Source organism: Salvelinus fontinalis, chromosome 26 (assembly GCF_029448725.1).
Source record: "Salvelinus fontinalis isolate EN_2023a chromosome 26, ASM2944872v1, whole genome shotgun sequence".
Taxonomy (NCBI): domain Eukaryota; kingdom Metazoa; phylum Chordata; class Actinopteri; order Salmoniformes; family Salmonidae; genus Salvelinus; species Salvelinus fontinalis.
Genome location: NC_074690.1, coordinates 24961614 through 24985101, shown reverse-complemented (window position 1 = coordinate 24985101; position 23488 = coordinate 24961614). Strand labels below are relative to the sequence as shown.

Genomic DNA, 23488 nt, shown 5'->3' with positions numbered 1-23488 from the left:
CATTTAGCTCTCTCTCTCTCTCTCAAATTCAAATTCAAGCTGCTTTATTGGCATGAAAAACATTGTGTCAATATTGCCAAAGCAACAATGTCTACAATATACATTGTAATAAAATTATAAACAATGACAAATAATAATATAGAATGGCAGTAAATAATAATACAAAATTAAATATAAAAATAGTAACAATAAAATGGTAACAGTCAATAATCGAATGTAATGTAATAAAAAAAGGAAACTATAACTAACTTATAACTAAATAACGGTCATCTTCACCATTACATTGGTACTACAACTACTATCATCATTACCACTACTACCACCACCACCATCATTAAACTGCTATCATTACCATTACCACCCATACCATTACTACTTGGAATGATAAACAACAATAATAATAGTAATAACAATAACAGTAATAACAATAACAGTCATAATAAGTAACAGTCATAATACTGCTTACTATGCAGATGTTATTACTCAGTGTCCCTCAGGCTATGGCAGGCAAATACATATTTGGCTGCAAGAGGAGCCATTGCTCCTTCGCCCATGAGTATTTTTAGTTTTTCCTCTGGGTTTAATAAGTTAAAATTTGGAATAAATGTAGACATTTCTGTGAATAATGAATCTCTTGGTGAGGAATATTTATCACAGTAAAGGAGAAAGTGCATCTCTGTTTCTACATCCCCTGTCGTGCAGTGACCACATACACACTCCTCTTTGGGTAGCCATGTCTTTTTATGTCTGCCGGTTTCTATTGCCAATCGGTGGTCACTCAGCCTGTACTTGGTAAGGATCTGTCTCTGCTTCGTATCTCTGACAGAGTAGAGATATTCAGCCAATTCATATTCTCTGTTTAGGGTCAGATAGCAATTTAGTCGGCTTTGGGATTTTGTTTCGTTTTTCCAATGTTGTATATATGAGTCCTTTGATTGGTTCATGATTTTGTTCTCTCTCTCTCTCTCTCTCTCTCTCTCTCTCTCTCTCTCTCTCTCTCTCTCTCTCTCTCTCTCTCTCTCTCTCTCTCTCTCCTCTCTCTCTCTCTCTCTCTCTCTCTCTCTCTCTCTCTCTCTCTCTCTCTCTCTCTCTCTCTCTCTCTCTCTCTCTCTCTCTCTCTCTCTCTCTCTCTCTCTCTCAATTCAATAGACTTTATAGACGTTAAATTACATACATTGTCAAAGTATACATATCTCTCTCTACCTTTCTCTCTCTCTGATGCTCCCCTTCTGTCTCTCGCTCTCTCTCTCCAATCTCTTGGAGACACAATGTTTCCTGACAATTTCAAGTGTCTGCTGTCTCTGAACTAAGAACTGGTGCTAATGACATTCTTGAGTGTGTCCGTTCATTCAGCCGTCAGTAGGCTGAGGGGCTAATGCTGTTGATGGGTCTCCAGGAACCCATTGTCCCTCATCCATCCCTCCCTCTTCCACCCACCCAACTTCTTGGTTGGAGTTGCAGAGGGAGAGAGAGAGAGAAAGAGAGAGAGATTAAACATTGTTTACCAGTGGATGCATTCCCTGGGACCTAATGAGGAGCAAGCGGCAACGTGACAGGCGTAATCATGGCCGTTTTGTTCTGCCCAGCCAGGGTCTGTGTGCTGTAATTATCAGCCTTTCTTCCCTACTGGCCAGTGGCGGCCAGTGGCTGCCGGTGGCAGCAGTAGTTATTGCAGAGCACTGCTCTGCCTCTGGTTGTCTGTCACCACTGCACCGTGGGGGACCAAGGCTTGTCAGCTCTTTGTTTCACCCACCACACTGTGAGACCAGGGAGAGGGAGGGAGGCACAGATACTCTCTCACAGGAGATTCACTTCTGTTCTGGTCCTCATTTCAGAGGTGTTTGAATAGGTTTCCCATGTATTGTGAGGGGCTAGTGGTGATGATGTGAAAGCAAGAGTCCATAAGACGATCTAGAGCGCCCATAGAATCTCTACTTCATCAAAGTAACACCAACAGTAATGTTTTCCAAATGAAGCCATACAATAACAGCTCAATTAGCTTGAAGCCAGATATCCCACAGTTGCGAGAGAAATAACAACAAGCTCTTTAAAGCGGCAAACACAAGGGAGTTACACAATTCCTCTTATAAGATCGTCATAAGTTTTACAGTGATTCACAGTATTACTTTGCAGACAAACATTCTCAGAGTGCCGACAACAAAGTTTTGCGCTGAGCCAGTAAGTGTTGTTGTTGAGGAAATCAAATTGCCAGCAGCAGAGGTATTTCTGTAAATATCTAGTTGTACCCATCCCGCTCGGTGTGTAGGAAAAGGTTCTTCTGTGTCGTCACATCCTGGCACTTTGGTGCAACGACAACGGGCCAGTGTCCCGAATGACCTTGGATTTGAAATGCATAGCATTTCCGTTTCTTATGATGGAATACTTCTGTATCTGCCTCCAGGGGAAGATAACTGCATCTATTTGATTTGATTTGACCACCTTTTTCAAATGGGTATGCTCAGTTCCTGAATTCACAAGGATCCTATTTCTCTCTTTCTTACAAATGTTTAGTTCTTGGACATTCACAGTTGAGTAAAAAAATTGTTTGCTCAAAATGTATTGTTTGATGCTTAAGTGTGTGTAAATTACCCAATTTATACACTGGTTGTCATTTGTGAGTGACGAAGGTTCAAAAATAACCGGAGTGGGTCTTTAAACTCCTGATTTAGCCTTTAAAAATGCACCAGTAGAAATGGTATACATAAATGCATCAGCTCCCATGCTGATTCCCTGCTGCCAATGTGTAGGCTTACATGTAATCAACTAAACCTGAATATATACACTGAGTGTACAAAATGTTAGGAACACCTGCTCTTTACATGACATAGACTGACCATATGAATCCAGGTGAAGGCTATAATCCCTTAAAGATGTAACTTGTTAAATCCACTTCAATCAGTGTACATGAAGGGGAGGAGACAGATTATAGAAGGATTTTTAAGTGAGTGTACAAAACAGCTCACCTTACTAATATTGAGTTGCCGCCCCTTCACCTGCCCTCAGAACAGCTTCAAATCGTCAGGGCATGGAATCTACAAGGTGTCGAAAGCATTCCACAGGGATGCTGGCCCATGTTGACTCCAATGCTTCCCACAGTTGTGTCTAGTTGGCTAAATGTCCTTTTGGTGGTGGACCATTCTTAATACACATGGGAAAGTGTTGAGCATGAAAAACCCAGCAGCGTTGCAATTCTTGACACAAACCGATGCGCCTACTACCATACCCCGTTCAAAGGCACTTGCCCATTCACCCTCTGAATGGCACACATACACAATCCATGTCTCAATTGTCTCAAGGCTTAAAAATCCTTCTTTAACCTGTCTCCTCCCCTTCATCTATATCAACTATATCAATGGGCTCCTGAGTTGCGCAGCGGTCAAAGGCACTGCATCTCAGTGCAAGAGGCGTCTCACATCCGGCCGTGATTGGGAGTCCCATAGGGTGGCACACAATTGGCCCCAGCGTCGTCCTGGTTTGGCTAGGGTAGGCCGTCATTGTTAATAAGAATTTTAACTGACTTGCCTAGTTAAATAAAAATAACAAAAAACATCAGACAGGACCTGCAACTACCTACTGAATGTAGCTGGTTTGAGTTGGAGAGTCCATGTGACTTAAACAATCGTAAATGACTTGGGTTGATGCATCTAAACACTAGGAGCTTACTTCCTAAACTTAATTACATCAAGATCTGGGCTACGCAGACAAATTTGGACATTCTAGTATTGACTGAAACTTGGATCTCTGGGGATATTCTGGACTCCGATATTAATATTGAGTGTTATAATTGGTTCAGAGCTGACAGACAGGGTAGAGGTGGTAGAGAGGCTATTCTTATTAAAAATAATTTCTCTCTCTTGACTGAAATCCATTTCCCTTGGCAAAAATGTTTAGCTACTATATTTAAGCCTTTGTCTGGGGAAAAATGCATCCATAACTATTATAGGGGTCTACAGTGAGGGAAAAAAGTATTTGATCCCCTGTTGATTTTGTACGTTTGCCCACTGACAAAGAAATGATCAGTCTATAATTTTAATGGTAGGTTTACTTGAACAGTGAGAGACAGAATAATAACAAAAAAATCCAGAAAAACGCATGTCAAAAATGTTATACATTGATTTGCATTTTAATGAGGGAAATAAGTACTTGACCCCCTCTCAATCAGAAAGATTTCTGGCTCCCAGGTGTCTTTCATACAGGTAACGAGCTGAGATTAGGAGCACACTCTTAAAGGGGGTGCTCCTAATCTCAGTTTCTTACCTGTATAAAAAACACCTGTCCACAGAAGCAATCAATCAATCACATTCCAAACTCTCCACCATGGCCAAGACCAAAGAGCTCTCCAAGGATGTCAGGGACAAGATTGTAGACCTACACAAGGCTGGAATGGGCTACAAGACCATCGCCAAGCAGCTTAGTGAGAAGGTGACAACAGTTGGTGCGATTATTCACAAATGGAAGAAACACAAAATAACTGTCAATCTCCCTCAGCCTGGGGCTCCATGCAAGATCTCACCTCGTGGAGTTGCAATGATCATGAGAACAGTGAGGAATCAGCCCAGAACTACACAGGAGGATCTTGTCAATGATCTCAAGGCAGCTGGGACCATAGTCATCAAGAAAACAATTGGTAACACACTACGCCGTGAAGGACTGAAATCCTGCAGCGCCCGCAAGGTCCCCCTGCTCAAGAAAGCACATATACATGCCCGTCTGAAGTTTGCCAATGAACATCTGAATGATTCAGAGGACAACTGGGTGAACGTGTTGTAGTCAGATGAGACCAAAATGGAGCTCTTTGGCATCAACTCAACTTGCCGTGTTTGGAGGAGGAGGAATGCTGCCTATGACCCCAAGAAACCATCCCCACCGTCAAACATGGAGGTAGAAACATTATGCTTTGGGGGTGTTTTTCTGCTAAGGGGACAGTACAATTTCACCGCATCAAAGGGACGATTGACGGGGCCATGTACCGTCAAATCTTGGGTGAAAACCTCCTTCCCTCAGCCAGGGTATTGAAAATGGGTCGTGGATGGGTATTCCAGCATGACAATGACCCAAAGCACACGGCCAAGGCAACAAAGGAGTGGCTCAAGAAGAAGCACATTAAGGTCCTGGAGTGGCCTAGCCAGTCTCCAGACCTTAATCCCATAGAAAATCTGTGGAGGGAGCTGAAGGTTCGAGTTGCCAAACGTCAGCCTCGAAACCTTAATGACTTGAAGAAGATCTGCAAAGAGGAGTGGGACAAAATCCCTCTTGAGATGTGTGCAAACCTGGTGGCCAACTACAAGAAACGTCTGAGCTCTGTGATTGCCAACAAGGGTTTTGCCACCAAGTACTAAGTCATGTTTTGCAGAGTGGTCAAATACTTATTTCCCTCATTAAAATGCAAAGCAATTTATAACATTTTTGACATGCATTTATCTGTATTTTTTTGTTGATATTCTGTCTCTCACTGTTCAAATTATAGACTGATAATGTCAGTGGGCAAACGTACAAAATCAGCAGGGGATCAAATACTTTTTTCCCTCACTGTACCTACCGTCCTCGCTCGGCTAACCGTTGTGCACTTGAAGAGTTAAATAGTTTGTTGTATTATTTTATTAAACCCTAAGTTATTATCCTGGGTGACCAAAATGATGATTGGGAAATGCAGGCTTCAGACAACAAAAATATTTGTTGTTTGTCTAAGAGATGTAAGAATACAAAAATCTAAGCCTCGTGTTATCACAAAGAGGAAATTTAAAAACTTCAGTATAAAGGCTTTAAACATTTTTTTTTTTTTTTTACATGATCTTTATTTTTGTGACCTTAATTAAATTTCAGCTATCCCTGAACCTGATTTATCTTTGAGCCCTTTTGCAGATGTCTTCAATACTATTGTGGATAATCATGCTCCCTAAAGGTAGATCAAATGCCTGGTACACTCTTTATCAGAAGTAATTCATAAAAGAGATGATGTTGGTGTCACGCCCTAACCATAGATTGCTTTGTATGTTTGTATGTTTTGTTTGGTCAGGGTGTGATGTGGGTGGGCATTCTATGTTGTATGTCTAGGTTGTCTATTTCTGTGTTTGGCCTAGTATGGTTCCCAATCAGAGGCAGGTGTCAGTCGTTGTCTCTGATTGGGAGCCATATTTAGGTAGCCTGTTTTTCTTTGTGTTTTGTGGGTGGTTGTATCCTGTGTTAGTGTTTTCACAATACGGGACTGTTTCGGGTTGTTTGTACTTTTGTTAAGTGTTCGTTTTGATTTATTAAATATATCATTATGGACACTTACCACGCTGCGCATTGGTCCGACATTTCATACTCCTCTTCAGAAGAGGACGAAACCCGTTACAGTTGGGGTCAAGGCCAGGAACACAAGCCTTTAAGATACTAAGGAATTATTGGGTAAGACAAATCCGAAAGTTTAAATCTGATTATAATGTAAAGACTTTCAGATTGTAATTGAACCCGGCTAAATTCTGGAAAACTGTCAAATCCCTGAAGAGTTCTACTTCCTCCTCTCTGCCACAACAAATTCATTCAGACAATGGCCTTATTACGTAAAATAATGCCATCATTGATGCATTTAATCACCATTTTATTTCAGCGGGCTATCTCTTTGAAATAACTTCTAAGCATATTCACAATGATATTTGTCAGGATGCTAATAGGGAAAACTTGCTGAATGACTTGCTGAAGGATCAGAGGATTTATAGTCAAAGCTTTTCTTTTAGGCTATTTACAGAAAAAGAGGTCCTGGATGCTTTGCTAGCAATAGGCAACAAGAAATCCACAGGGGCTGACAAATTGGATCCTGGTCTGCATAAGTGTGCAGCGCCCATCATTGTTTGCTCAATAACCCACATTTTCAATTTAACATTGTTATCAGGAAATATTCCAAAAGTATGGAAATCAGCTCTTGCTCTGCCACTCCACAAGCGCAGGGATAGTAGTGATCTTAATCATTATCTCTCCATTTCAAGACTTCTTTGTCTTGCTAAGAATCTTGAATCCTTGGTAAATGTAGACCTTTTCTCAGGGTTTAGGGTTTAGGCCTGGGCATAGCACTATTACAGCAACCACTTCAGCTGTTATTGATATTGTCAATGCGTTAGACACTAAAATGAAATGTGATGCTTTGTTTGTAGACCTGTCAAAAGTTTTTGATACTGTTGATCATGCTATTTTATTGAATAAGTTGTCTTCAACAGGCCTGAGCTCTGACGCCTGTTCATGATTTCATGATTATCTTAGTGACATAACTCAGGCCATCGTGATTGATGGGGTTAAGTCTGAATTTCTTGAATTACATAAAGGTGTACCACAGGGGTCGATTTTGGGACCTATTCTCTTCACTTCTTTATATAAACACCATTGGTCAATCTGTTTAAAATTGTAAACTTAATCTATATGCGGATGATAATATTATGTATGCTACTGCCCCGACTGTTGATCTGGCTGTGTTAAAACTACAGTCAGATTTTATAGCTATGAAGGAATCCATTCCTGATTTAAAATGTGTGCTTAATACAGGCAAAACAAAATCCATGTTTTAAACATGTCATAAGAATGTTTCCGATGAACTACATGTTCACTCATTAGAGGGTTCTCCAATCAAACGTGTTCCCGCATATAAATATTCAGTCATTTGGATTGATATGGATTTAACGTTCAAAAAACATATAGATGAGCTGGTTAAGAAGCTAAGATTAAAAATTATTTTTTTCTACAGCAACATTTCCTGCCTTCAGGAAGCAGATCCTTCAGTCAACGTTTTTATCTGTTCTTGATTATGGTGTTGTTATTTATCAAAGTGCAGCTGCTACTACTCTTAAACCTTTGGATGCCATCTACCATAGTGCCCGTAGTTTTTTTACAGGTGACAGTTTTGATACTCATCACTGCAGGTTGGCTGGACTTCACTAAAGACCCGTAGAGCTCTACATTACTCCCTTTTTGTTTACAAGTCCCTACTTCATAAACTTCCATCTTATTTAACTTTGCTGTTGAAGTATAGACACCTGATTTGCCTAAACCAATCCTGTGAACGGATAACTCTTGAGGTTTCTAGCGTCTCCAACGAGCTAGGCAAAATTCAAAATAAATGTAATATTGATGTTCTGGTGTCATTTGGGCAATTTCAAGTATTGATTTGGGACTTATTTGTGGATGAATGTAACTGTTTATCTGGGTGATTTGTGCTGTTATATTTTGTGATTCCTATGACTATGTTTTTGTATTTTAATGTGTTATATATGTAACAGTTTAACTTTAGTCCGTCCCCTCGCCCGACCCGGGTGCGAACCAGGGACCCTCTGCACACATCAACAACAGTCACCCACGAAGCATCGTTACCCAGCGCTCCACAAAAGCCGCGGCCCTTGCAGAGCAAGGGGAACCACTACTTCAAGGTCTCAAAGCAAGTGACGTCACCGATTGAAACGCTATTAGCGGGAACCACCGTTAACTAGCTAGCCATTTCACATCGGTTACATATACAGTAACAGACAAACATTTGGACACACCTATTCATTAAAAGGTTTTTCTTTATTTTTATTATTTTCTACATTGCAGAATAATAGTGAAGACATCAACATTATGAAATAACACATATTGGAATCATGTAGTAGCCAAAAAACTGTTACACAAATATACAGTTGAAGTCGGAAGTTTACATACACCTTAGCCAAATACATTTAAACTCAGTTTTTCACAATTCCTGACATTTAATCCTATTAAAAATTGTTTTAGGTCAGTTAGGATCACCACTTAATTTAAGAATGTGAAATGTCAGAATAATAGTAGAGAGAATGATTTAATTCAGCTTTTATTTCTTTCATCACATTCCCAGTGGGTCAGAAGTTTACATACACTAAATTAGTATTTGATAGCATTGCATTTAAATTGTTTAACTTGGGTCAAATGTTTCGGGTAGCCTTCCACAAGCTTCCCACAATAAGTTGGGTGGATTTTGGCCCATTCCACCTGACAGAGCTGGTGTAGCTGAGTCAAGTTTGTAGGCCTCCTTGCTCGCACACGCTTTTTCAGTTCTGCCCACATATTTTCTATGGGATTGAGGTCAGGGCTTGTGAAGGCCACTCCAATACCTTGACTTTGTTGTCCTTAAGCCATTTTGCCACAACTTTGGAAGTATGCTTGGGGTCATTGTTCATTTGGAAGACCCATTGTGACCAAGCTTTAACTTCCTGATTGATGTCTTGAGATGTTGATTCAATATATCCACATCATTTTCTTTTCTCATGATGCTATCTATTTTGTGAAGTGCACCAGTCCCTACTCAGCAAAGCACCCCCACAACATGACGCTGCCACCCCTGTGCTTCACGGTTGGAATGGTGTTCTTCGGCTTGCAAGCCTTCCCCTTTTTCCTCCAAATATAACAATGGTCATTATGGCCAAACAGTTCTATTTTTTTTTCATCAGACCAGAGGACATTTCTCCAAAAAGTACGATCTTTGTTCCCATGTGCAGTTGCAAACCATTGTCTGAATTTTTTTATGGCGGTTTTGGAGCAGTGGTTTCTTCCTTGCGGAGCGGCCTTTCAGGTTATGTCGATATAGGACTTGTTTTACTGTGGATATAGATACTTTTGTACCTGTTTCCTCCAGCATTTTCACAAGGTCCTTTGCTGTTGTTCTGGGATTGATTTGCACTTTTCGCACCAAAATACGTTAATCTGTAGGAGACAGAACGCGTCTCCTTCCTGATCGGTATGGTGGCTGCGTGGTCCCATGGTGTTTATACTTGTGTACCATTGTTTGTACAGATGAACGTGGTACCTTCAGGCGTTTGGAAATTGCACCCAAGGATGAACTGGATGTGTGGTGGTCTATAATTTTTTTTCTGAGGTCTTGGCTGATTTCTTTTGATTTTCCCATGATGTCAAGCAAAGATTCACTGAGTTTGAAGGTAGGCCTTGAAATACATCCACAGGTACACCTCCGATTTGCCAAAACTATAGTTTGTTAACAAGAAATGTGTGGAGTGGTTGAAAAACGAGTTTTAATGACTGACTTTAACTTCCGACTTCAAATGTATATTCTTCAAAGAAGCCACTCTTTGCCTTGATGACAGCTTTGCACACTCTTGGCATTCTCTCATCCAGCTTCACATGGAATGCTTTTCCAACAGTCTTGAAGGAGTTCCCACATATGCTGAGCATTTGTTGGCTGCTTTTCCTTCACTCTTCGGCCCAACTCATCCAAAACCATGTCAATTGGGTTGAGGTCGGGTGATTGTAGAGGCCAGGTCATCTGATGCAGCACTCCATCACTCTCCTTATTGGTCAAATAGCCCTTACACAGCCTGGAGGTGTGTTGGGTAATTGTCCTGTTGAAAAACAAATTATAGTCCCACTAAGCGCAAACCAGATGGGATGGCGTATCGCTGCTGAATGCTGTGGTAGCCATGCTGGTTAAGTGTGCCTTTTTAATTCTAAATAAATCACAGACAGTGTCACCAGCAAAGCATCCCCCACACCATCACACCTCCTCTTCCCTGTTTCATCCATTCACCTACTCTGCGTCTCACAAAGACACGGCGGTTGGAACCTAAAATCTCAAATTTGCACTCATCAGACCAAAGCACATATTTCCACCTGTCTAATGTCCATTGCTCATGTTTGTTGGCCCAATCAAGTATTTTCTTCTTATGGGTGTCCTTTAGTAGTGGTTTCTTTGCAGCAATTCGACCATGAAGGCCTGATTCATGCAGTCTCGTCTGAACAGTTGATGTTGAGATGTGTCTGTCACCTGAACTTTGAAGCATTTATTTGGGCTGCAATTTCAGAGTCTGGTAACTCTCATGAAATTGTCCTCTGCAGCAGAGGTAACTCTGGGTCTTCTTTTCCTGTGGCAGTCCTCATGAGAGCCAGTTTCATCATAGCGCTTGATGGTTTTTGCGATTGCACTTGAAGAAACTTTAAAAGTTCTTGAAATTGTCCTCATTGACTGACCTTCATGTCTTAAAGTAATGATGGACTGTCGTTTCTCTTTGCTAATTTGAGCTGTTCTTGTCATAAAATGGACTTGGTCTTAGTCCTATTTGGTAAATCTTCTATATACCAACCCTACCTTGTCACAAGACAACTGATTGGCTCAAACACATTAAGAAGGAAAGAATTTCCACAAATTAACTTTTAACAAGGCACACCTGTTAATTGAAATTAATTCCAGGTGACTACCTCATGAAGCTGGTTGAGATAATGCCAAGAGTGTGCAAAGCTGTCATGAAGGCAAAGGGTGGCTACTTTGAAACATCTCAAATATAAATATGATTCCATGTGTTACTTTATAGTTTTGATGTCTTCACTATTACTCTATAGTGAAAAATAGTAAAAAATTAAGAAAAACCCTAGAATGAGTAGGTGTGTCCAAACTTTTGACTGGTACTGTATACAAAAGTATGTGGACACCCCTTCAAATTAGTGGATTTGGCTATTTCAGCCACACCCGTAGCTGACAGGTAAATACAATCGAGCACACAGCCATGAAATCTCCATAGACAAACATTGTCAGTAGAATAGCCTTACTGAAGAGCTCAGTGACTTCCAACGTGGCACCGTCAAAGGATGCCACATTTCCAACAAGTCAGTTCGTCAAATTTCTGCTCTGTTAAAGCTGCCCCGGTCAACTGTAAGTGCTGTTATTGTTAAGTGTAAACATCTAGGAGCAACATCAAGGCAAAGGGTGGCTACTTTCAAGAATCTAAAATCTAAAATATATTTTGATTTGTTTAACACTTTTCTGGTTACTACATGATTCCATATGTGTTATTTCATAGTTTTGATGTCTTCACTATTATTCTACAATGTGGAAAATAGTGAAAATAAAGAAAAAGCCTTGAATGAGTAGGTGTGTCCAAACTTTTGACTTGTACTGTATATTTGGGGTATAATGTGTATATTTATGTTGTATTATACAAGGCGCATTTGTCTCAATATGTCTTCCCTGTTAAAATAAAGGTTAAAGAAACATTTTAAAATCTACACTGATTGAAGTGGATTTAACAAGTAACATCAATAAGGGATCATAGCATTCACCTGGTCAGTCTATGTCATGGAAAGAGCAGGTGTTCTTAATGTTTTGTACACTCAGTGTATATAGGCAACATCAAAGCACAACAAAACTGAACTGCATAGCTGTGAAAAACTGTACACAGTAACACAGACATCAACATTAGCATAATTCAAGGTCAATAACAGTCACAGATCAACGGTGCTTTCAAAATGGGGGAATGAATAGGGTGAATCATGCGCGGTACCCTTCCCCACCCATTCCCCATGTGAATATTCACTCATTATTTCTAATAAAACAATCATTAATATCCAACGCACGAAACACAGTGTGCATAAGCAATACCAGGCATCTTACTAAAGCTAAGCAATCTGTTTCATCAAATTGTATATTGTAAAGCACTGCTTTGCTTTAGTTCGTTCTAAAGTACAGCATCCCAACACTATAAAGCAGAGTTTAGTATACTGAAAAGGTACCGGTACTTACAATTGGGCTGGCATTGATGTAATCTGAATTGCTGTGGCTGTTTTCAACCTTCAAGGCAATTCTTGAGTGATCATCTGAAATATAAATGGAGGAATTTATTGCACCAACTCAACCTCCTCTACAAGGACTCATCACTGTGCTCGGCCTGCCTGCAGTGTGTTATAAGCACTGGAATGCTCAAATACTCAAACATAACCTTTAAGCTATCACGCAAACCTGCTCCATATATCTTATCATTTGAAATAGTCTCAGATGGGTGCAATTGACAGTAGCATGATATCTAACAGGAGGAGAGCTTACAGGCCTTGTGACCTGGGGTGATCTAGTGGTCTAAGCTGCTGCCTGATGTACTGCTGTGAGCATGGGTTCAAATCCCATTCACTGCTCTTTTAGCACACTCTCTTCTAACTTTCCTCTCTATCCAATAAACATGGAACAATACAGAAGGAGTGGGACTGCCCCACTCCTTTTAAAAACAGAATAATAACTTACAGGCCACCACAGCATTGGAGCGGTTCTTCTTTGTGTTCCCGGCCCCCAGGCCTGTAGTGGAGGCGTTGGGTTCAGCCTGATACGCACACAGAGCCTCCCACTCCTTCTCCAGACGATTCTTGTTCTTCAGGTGGTCCTCCATGTAAGACTAGGGAGGAAAAAGAAGACATGGAGTCAATTTGCATTCAATAACTATAGTTGTACCCATCATGTCAGTTGGTGTGTATTCCTCCTCAATGTAAGACTAAGGAGCTTGAGGAAAGAGAATATATTAACCAGGTAAGTCAATTGAGAAGACATTTTCTTTGACAATAATGATCTGACCAAGAAGGAGCAATGCAAAGAAAGACATACAAACAACTCAAAATAGAATATTCCTAATTCAGCAGGAGTAATTATGAGCTAGTAGAAATGTTCTTATAATTATATGAATAATAATGCTAATGTTTTGTGCCATTTGGTTCCGAGGTGTGTGTGTGTGTGTCTTATTGTTATCTATGGTCTCTATTATCTATGGTCTCTATGTGGTCCTAGCGGTATAGATGTAGGATCAAAATTGTATCACTCTTTTGTTGCTGAGAAATTTATTTCACAGCAGGAAATGCAATCTTCTACTGTATTTTAGGTTTAAAAAAGATTTCAAAAGTTAGTAATTTCCACTTTGAAATTTGACTTGATTTGCCCTAACAAAAAATGTATCAACCCCTACAAAAATGTCCATAAAAGCTGCAATATGTAACTTTTTGAGCAACCCTACCAAATCCACAGAGAAATGTGTTATAGACATTTTATTCTCATTGAAAGCAAGTCTAAGAAGTGGAAGATCTGTTCTATGTTTGCGTTCAGAAGTTTTGTTTTTGCATTTTTTACTTTCGGTTTTGAAAATATATTTCACCGTTTAGATGGTACAATGATTCTCTACAATATATTACTTGTTTTGTCACAAACTGAAATTAGGCGAACTATTCGAATTTTAGCAAACAGGAAATGGCGGAGAGATTTCTGCATAGTGCATCTTCAATTATAATCCACATAATAATTCAAAATTGCTGTTGCTGCATGATTATTTTCCTGGTGTAGAAAACTCAGCAGTTTCAAATGAAGAAACTACATCTGTAATCAGGAACAGGAATAGTTCCCTCACAATGATAAGCCATTCAACCGAGCCCATTACCTCTCATACTGTATTCATCATTAAGTCAGGAGCACTGACTTTGATTAACTGCCACTAATGAGATTGTCAAAGCTAAATGTGAAACCTACTGTAGCATGTTTTAGCACGGGGGCCAAAAGGGTAGACTAGCTATTGTTCCTCTCTGTTGATAGAGGACAGTTGGACTGAGATGGTTGTTGGACATCAATGATTATCCAGGGTCCATACACAAACAGGCAGGAAACAATCACCAGAAATGTCTCTTTAAAGCTGCATTATGTCACTTTTTGGGCGACCCAACCAAATTCACATAGAAATGTGAGTAATAGATCTGTCATTCTCATTGAAAACAAGTCTAAGAAATGGTAGATCTGTTCTATGTGGGCTATTTCTACGCTTCCCAATCTTAAATTTAGTTTTTGCGCCTTTTACTTTCGATTTTGTACAATATTTTTGGTTATTGAAAGATATTTCACAACGTTTTAGATGGTACAATGATTCTCTACATTTCTTGTTTTGTCACATCAACTTAAATTATGTGAACTATTAGAATTTGTATTAATTAAATAAAATATTCTCCTAAAACGGACTCAATGTCTGCGTCAGAAATGACACCCTATTTCCTATGTAGTACACTACTACCATACTACCCATAGGGATCTGGTCAAAAGCAGTGTACTATATATAGTAGGCTGCCATTTAGGACACAACCCTAATGTAATTCTATTAATAACATAAGATTACAAATGAGTGGGGACATAATCTGGATTCATGTTCATTACTCAAAGAGGCTTAATAGACTTTCTCTTAACAGGGCACTACTTGACCAGAGCCGTATGGGCCCTGGTCAAAAGTACTGTAGTGCACTAGGGAATAGGGTGCCATTTTGGATGTATCCTTGTCTGACTCTTACTCACTATGATATTGAAAAAACAATGTGGAATACAGCATACAGAGATGATCAACACACAAACACACACAAACACACACACACACACACACACACACACACACACACACACACACACACACACACACACACACACACACACACACACACACACACACACACACACACACACACACACACACACACACACACACACACACACACACACACACACACATTCCATTTAACAATGCTACTTTAATCCCTGCCCACACTTCCCCGGCACACCTCGGTCTCCATATCATATCAACACATATTACATTATGTGCTGACACACTGAACACAGTCTGGGAAATGGGCTACATTTTTTAGCAGGGCACGAATTCATGGCCCTTCCTTGATTTAGCCCCTTATCGAATAGCAGCTTCGTTCTGTACTTATCTCCTTCCCAAATACCCCCTCCTCCACCAGCCCTACCTGCCAGGGCATCAGAGAGACACACTCTCCTCTGTGCTAATGCCAGAGTAATGGGGTTTTGTACTGTGTAAAGGGATTATTGCAATCCAATCAGGAGGTGCTGAGATCACCATGTGTCAGGCAAACACTGGCTAATCCCCTTACTGCTGGGTTTACAGCTGCCAAAGGTGCTCAATAAAATCAGAATGAAATAACGCTCGATGAGGAACTAGCGCTCGGCTCAGGGCTGCTCAGAGCTGTCGATGACGTTGAGGCAGGGCTAGAGCCTCGTAATGAACTAGAATAGAGCACCTGGGTAGGAGAAGGACATATGCACATACTGTATAAGCAGTTTGGTTTGACACTGATGGAGTGGTTCACAAATGGCACCCTATTCCCTATATACTGTAATGCACAACTTTTGACCAGAGCCCATCAAATGGAGTGCACTAAATAGGGAATAGGGGGCCATTTTGGACGTAGACATGGAGATGCCAGGAAAAGGAACTAGCGTACAACTGCAACTTACACAGTACAGTGAGGTAGCTACAGTATAACATGGTTCCAATAAAGCAAGTTTTTTTTTAAAATCCTGGATTAAGTTTATATGGGATATGTCCCAGATGACACTACTTTTGACCAGAGCCCATCAAAGAGAGTGCATTATAAAGGGAACAGGGTGCCATTTGGGACACAGACATGGAATAGGGGGTATCATGGAAGATTAAGACCTGCTCCTGAACACATACTGTGCTTTCCAACATAAATGTTCCCGATAGGCTTTTCCTCTGACACTGTCCTGTATTAAAGTGATTAAACAACATATTACTTCATATACACATTGTGCCTGTGACATTGTGGTGTAAAGTAACACGCCAAATTACACCTCAGCACACACCCTCACACTCAAAATAACTTCCGACTTGGCGGCTTCGCAAACCCCTAATCCATATAGACTCCAAGCAGTATAATCTATAACACTTACTGGGCCAACAACAAAAGACAAGATAATGTGCTTTATATATAGGGCAAGTTAATCTGCTTAAAGCACAGCCAAGTCTCTTTATGAAGTCATATTCTGAACAAGTCACATGGGAAAAAGTAATACATTAACATGATAAGATGGTGCAAGCCATTTCTCAGATTAAAATCAGTTGGGGATCATGATGTTGTGGGATTTGCAGCTTTACAGAAGGCAATTCATTTTGAGTGTAAAAAACTTAGTAAGCAATTATGCTTTTTTCTGACACCCACAGTTTTAATACAATGTACTGTAAGTATGCAGCTCGTACTGTTGGTACTGTCTTTCTGTACTGCTTGTGAAAACTCAATATCATTTCAGAATAGTGCTGGTCTGACTCTGGTCATATGATATGTCTGAGAAAACTACTCAGAACATTTACTGTGGCTAGATGAACAAACATTTAAACTAAAATACAGACTTCTAAAAACATTTCAACTAAAATACAGACTACTAACAACATATCAACTAAAATACAGACCACAAAAAACATATAAACTAATATACAAACTACTAACAACTGAACAAAGAAAAAGTATCCCTTGACCTGAAAGCTTCAGGAAAAACAAAAAAGGGAAACATCAACCCTTCTCTATCGAGAAGATGGTATTATTTTTATTTTACTGGATCACAGTAGCAGTTGTTGTTGTTGACTGCATTTGGCCTGTAGTTCTATCTCTAAGACAGACAGTTCAGCTGTGAAAGAGGGACCCCATGTGAGGAGATGAAAATGGGAGGGAGAGAAGAGCGGGGAGGGAGAGAAGAGTGGGAGAGGAGAGAAGATAGAGGAAAGGGGGAAGAGGAGAGAGAGGAGAGGGGGAGGAGGAGAGAGAGGAGAGGGGGAGGAGGAGAGAGAGAGGAGAGGGGGGATTAATTGCAGAAGAGAGAGGCGTGCCCCTGGATCTGCCCAAGTCTCTTGCAGAATGTAATGAAGCAGGGCATTCAAGATGGGGGGCGGGGCCAGGGGCACAGTCGGCAGTGGGAAGGCAGGGAGCGTGGCTCACACCTCCTGAAAAATTTGCCAGTATAATGAACACTGAACAGAACCTCTCCAATGACGACCTCATGGCCCAGTTCATTCTCATATTTAAACTGGCGTACATGAGAGGACGGGACAAACAATTTGACAGATCCGTTGAAAATGGGCTCAGTTGAGTAGCAGCACATGTTACTATCTGCTGCCAAGGAGATGTCCAAGGTACTGAAGCTCACAGAGCTTTCTCTCATGTTACCCTGCTGCTCCACTCACTGCCAGTCAGTCAGAATAGCACAGCCAGACAGAGGGTCAACCGTTGTGTGTGTGCGTTCATGTGCATGTCTGTGTGTCTCATATACTCCCAGCGTAAATCTCAGGGGCAATTAAGAGCTTCATGCCAACTGAACACATCCCATGGCCCTTCTATCACTGTGAGAAACATATGATGCATGTAGACTCAGAGCAGGAGGACAGAGTTATGTGAAGAATAGCTATGTATTGCAATTATGGTAGACTGAGTTTTTCAGAATCAATGGATATTTTAATCTGTGGGAAAAGAAGACATGTGGAACAAGCCTGCTCATGAAAATGTGGCTGTAATGAGATTAATAGAAACAAAGAGAGAGATGGTGCCAGAGAGAGAGAGACGGAGTAGGAGGAGAGGAAGAAAGAGACTATGTGCGAGAGAAAGAAAGAAAAAGAAAGACAGACGGGATAGAGAGAGATGAGACACAATGACAGACAGACAGACAAACAGTCAGACAGTCAGACAGAAATAAGGAAATTGTGATGTTTACCAGGATCATGTGTCCAGTGGAGATGTCCATGTTGGAGTGGACGGGTTCCTCAGACCAGGAGGAGGTGGAGCTTCGTGCCGAGGGGCTGACCATGGGCCCCCCGTCGCTGAATTGGGACGACACACTGTTGAGCCGTGACGACACACTGTGCATCGGCTCTGGACGCTCCGCCGGCGGCTTGACCGACATCCGCTGACGACACAGCTCCTAGGAGCAGAAAGAGGGACACGGGTAGACTATGAGCACAGTAACAAAGTAAACTCACTTATTACGTGAAATACATGTTTTCATATCCTAATGTTTCTTAAGACCTCCCTATACAGAAACAATGTATTTTTATGGTATACATTAAATTGATTATTAATAGGCTGTTTAAAATATAAACTCAGCAAAAAAAGAAACCAGAACCCTGTCTTTCAAAGATAATTCGTAAAAATCCAAATAACTTCACAGATCTTCATTTTAAAGGGTTTAAACACTGTTTCCCATGCTTGTTCAATGAACCATAAACAATTAATGAACATGTACCTGTGTAACGGTCGTTAAGACACTAACACCTTACAGACGGGTAGGCAATTAAGGTCACAGTTATGAAAACTTAGGACACTAAAGAGGCCTTTCTACTGACTCTGAAAAACACCAAAAGAAAGATGCCCAGGGTCCCTGCTCATCTGCCTGAATGTGCCTTAGTCATGCTGCAAGGAGGCATGAGGACTGCAGATGTGGCCAGGGCAATAAATAGCAATGTCCCTGTGAGACGCCTAAGACAGCACTACAGGGAGACAGGACGGACAGCTGATCGTCCTCGCAGTGGCAGACCACGTGTAACAACACCTGCACAGGATCAGTACATCTGAACATCACACCTGCGGGACAGGTACAGGATGGCAACAACAACTGCCTGAGTTACACCAGGAACGCACAATCCCTCCATCAGTGCTCAGACTGTCCGCAATAGGCTGAGAGAGGCTGGACTGAGGGCTTGTATCCCTGTTCTAAGGCAGGTCCTCACCAGACATCACCGGCAACAACGTCGCTGGACCAGATAGGACTGGCAAAAAGTGCTCTTCACTGACGAGTCGCGGGTGATGGTCGGATTTGCGTTCATCGTCGAAGGAATGTGCGTTACACCAAGGCCTGTACTCTGGAGTGGGATCGAATTGGAGGTGGAAGGTCCGTCATGGTCTGGGGCGGTGTGTCACAGCATCATCGGACTGAGCTTGTTGTCATTGCAGGCAATCTCAACGCTGTGCGTTACAGGGGAGACATCCTCCTCCCTCATGTGGTACCTTTCCTGCAGGCTCATCCTGACATGACCCTCCAGCATGACTATGCCACCAGCCATACTGCTCGATCTGTGCGTGATTTCCTGCAAGACAGGAATGTCAGTGTTCTGCCATGGCCAGTGAAGAGCCCGGATCTCAATCCCGTTGAGCATGTCTGGGACCTGTTGGATCAGAGGGCTGGGCCATTCCCCCCAGAAATGTCCGTGAACTTGCAGGTGTCTTGGTGAAGAGTGGGGTAACATCTCACAGCAAGAACTGGCAAATCTGGTGCAGTCCATGAGGAGGAGATGCATTGCAGTACTTAATGCAGCTGGTGGCCACACCAGATACTGACTGTTACTTTTGATTTTGATCCCTCCTTTGTTCAGGGACACATTTTTCCATTTCTGTTTGTCACATGTCTGTTAAACTTGTTCAGTTTGCGTCTCAGTTGTTGAATCTTATGTTCATACAAATATTTACGCATGTTAAGTTTTCTAAAAATAAACACAGTTGACAGTGAGAGTACGTTTCTTTTTTTGCTGAGTTTAGATGTTCCTAAGGCGACATAGGCTGCTTCTTGCTTCCAAATGGTTTTGGTGTTAATGACTATGTTAATGACCAACTCCAAGGAAACGGCTGCCGTCGCTAAATTTACGTCACTATTATAGACTACCTTTGGGAGTGCACATTCACAATCAATGAGGGTTTGACTGATGTCATATAATTTTTGCTATTGCGCACGTTAACATTTACAGTTTGCATACTATCAGCTTACATGATGTTAGTGGCTTGGCACGTCTAATGAAAATACAAAAGGCCTATATAACAGGCCCTTCTGTAGAGTCATTTTAGTATTTTGTATTCAAGCATGTGTTCAACCTGTTATTTCAGTAATACTGAAATATTATTAGAGGAGTATTTAAGGAATACTGAAATAGTTATTACATTTTCTCCAAGACAATGTGTTCAAATTATTATTTTTCTCTGCTTCATGATCTGGTCTGCATTCCAAATGGCACCATATTCCTTTTCTAGTGCACTACTTTTGACCAGGGCCCAAGAGGGAATATGTAGGGAATAGGGTACCATTTAAGAAGTAACCCTGGAGTCAGTATGTTATACTGTATATGGTTGATCACCATGTTGTATTGTAGGATGTGGAGGAATGTTGAAAACAAAAACCCTTCGTCAAAAAATACATCTGTTCTCCAGTGTGAGCCAGAGACAGACGATGGAATGACATTTTCTTTAATAATGAGTTCAAATTATACTTTTTCTCAGTCACAGCTGAGTGAGGATATCTGTTGGGGTAGCAGTGATGTAGCCTAGCTAATGTCAGAGGACATCTAGCTACACATGCTCCAGTCATTAGGAGAGAGATAATCATGATTAACACTTGCTGTGAGTGACAACACAAGTCATTTCACCATCCCTTCATTATCTCACTACTCCTCATTCTCCCTCTGACCTTGATCTATTGGCTGTCGTCTAAACCATAACCATGGCAATTAGGTCTGTCTGTGTTTTACCAGCAACCATACACTTAGTACCATTAACTGGTAAGGGTATATGGTGTGCTTACACTCTGCTTCAGCGTAAACACACACAATATCTGCAACGTCATACAAAAATACAGGAATCCAGCTAGTCTTATTTCTATTAACATGCTAGAAGTCTGGTAACTTATAACCACTCAATTCAACAACAATATCTCCGTCTGCCTGCGTGACCGTCTATCTGCCTGCCTGCCTGCCTGCCTGCCTGCCTGCCTGCCTGCCTGTCTGTCTGTCTGTCTGTCTGTCTGTCTGTCTGTCTGTCTATCTGTCTGTCTGTATGTCTGCCTGCCTGTCTGTCTGCCTGCCTGTCTGTCTGCCTGCCTGTCTGTGTGACCGTCTATCTGCCTGCCTGCCTGTCTGTCTGCCTGCGTGACCGTCTAACTGCTTGCTTGACCATCTATCTCCCTGCCTGTCTGTCTGTCTGCCTGCCTGCCTGCGTGACCGTCTATCTGCTTGCTTGACCATCTATCTCCCTGCCTGTCTGTCTGTCTGCCAGCGAGCTCGCTTATCAGTCCCCGTAGCCACCAGGGAGGGCCTGCCTCTCCCCCATCCCCCTGCTACAACCCCATTACAGCCAGACAGCAGTGTTACTGCAAGCGCTAACATTCACATTAGAACAACTCTACATGCTGAACTTTGTACCAGTTAAAAGTCCTAATAAAAAAAGACCCATATGAAAATGGCCTCTCCTGAGATATTCAATTAGCTGCCTGCAAAAAGCCCAAATGAACCATGCGAGGAGAAAAAAATGAAAAACGTTCCACCAAGGTCGGGTTTACATTGAATAAAACATTATTTACAGCTTCAGTATGGCACTGCCCAGGCAATGGAGAAATGTCCCAAATAGTACTATATTCCCTATATAGTGCATTAATTTTGATCAAAACCTGGTCAAAAGTAGTGCACTATATAGGGAATAGAGTGCCATTTGAGATGCAGTTCAGATGTATCCTAATTTATGGGATATTGATTTTCATCTATACACTTAATCAGCAATTTATGCCTCTGCATTCGAAATGGCACCATATTCCTTTTCGAGTGCACTGCTTTTGACCAGGGCCCAAGGGGGAATATGGAGGGAATAGGGTGCCATTTAAGACGCAACCCTGGAGTCAGTCTGTTATACTGTATATGGTTGATCACCATGTTGTATTGTAGGATGTGGAGGAATGTTGAAAACAAAAACCCTTCGTCAAAAGATACATCTGTTCTCCAGTGTGAGGCAGAGACAGACGATGTTTCATGTTTCATGTTTCATTATTCATGCTTCCAAATTATGTTGGAAAACAAGCTATGGTTGTGTTATGTTATATTTCTCACACACAAATCTGGAATTGAACACAGATTTTTTTGTTTAAGCGTACATTGTAGAAATTAAGAAAAATGTTTCATGATGGAAATGCATTCCAATTGGTTAGGTTCAGACAATACAGAAAGCACTATTAAATTAAATTAAATTCAATTCAATTTACTTTATTGGCATGACGTGACAATGTACATATTGCCAAAGCTTATTTTGGATATTTACAATATAAAAAATATTTAAAAAATTTGAATCAAAATTGTCAACGGGACAACAGTAACAACAATAACCAAGTGTCAAAATAACCATACATTCAACAATAACAATAAGCATACAGTAGAGGACATGTGCAGGTTGATTGGTCTGTCAGACACTGTCCCTCAACTTATGGCAGGCAGCAATGTAGTGCGCTGCCAGCCCACAGCTTTCTGCGTCCTCCCCCAACAGGACAGGTAGCCTACTCTCATCAGAGAGGTCTTTGAAACCTTGAATAAGGGTTTCAAATTTGGGGAAATGACACTCTCTAATTGTTTTATATTTTTGACATTTTGTCAGCTCCGTCAAATGCAGCTCCGTCTCAGGTTCTGCTGTTGTGCAGTGGTTGCACAGCCTTTCCTCTACAGGGAGCCAGGTTTTCCTGTGTCTACCCTTCTCAATGGCAAGGCTGTGCTCACTGAGCCTGTACTTTGTCAAGGTTTTTCTAAGGTTTTGATCAGTAACCATGCTCAAATATTTAGCCACTGTGTACTGTCGATTTAGGGCCAGATAACACTGCATTTTGCTTTGTGTTTGTGCTTGTGTTTCCCAATAAGCAATATAGTTTTGTTTTGACTGTGTTGTAATTTGGTTTATCCTGATTGATTGGATGTTCTGGTCCTGAGGCTTCAGTGTGTTAGTAGAACAGGTTTGTGAACTCAGGACCAGCTGGATGAGGGGACTCTTTTCTTTGCTCAGCTCTTGGCACTGCAGGGCTTGGTAATGATATGAGAGTGGGTAACTGTATTTTAGATGTTTCCAAAACTTAATTGCTATTTTTTGAGTTTTTATTATTAGTGGATATTGGCCTAATTCT

General features: G+C 41.2%; 1 protein-coding gene across 1 annotated transcript in view; it reads right to left on the bottom strand.

Moving 5' to 3' along the window:
- LOC129823986 (receptor-type tyrosine-protein phosphatase N2-like) overlaps positions 1-23488 on the bottom strand; it is a 191577-nt gene that overhangs the window by 23135 nt on the left and 144954 nt on the right. Inside the window, exons 16-18 of the mRNA XM_055883207.1 lie at positions 18290-18496; positions 12998-13145; positions 12506-12579 (exon numbers count right to left, since the gene is read on the bottom strand). Coding sequence (XP_055739182.1) covers positions 12506-12579; positions 12998-13145; positions 18290-18496 — 429 coding nt within the window. The remainder of the gene's footprint in view (positions 1-12505; positions 12580-12997; positions 13146-18289; positions 18497-23488) is intronic.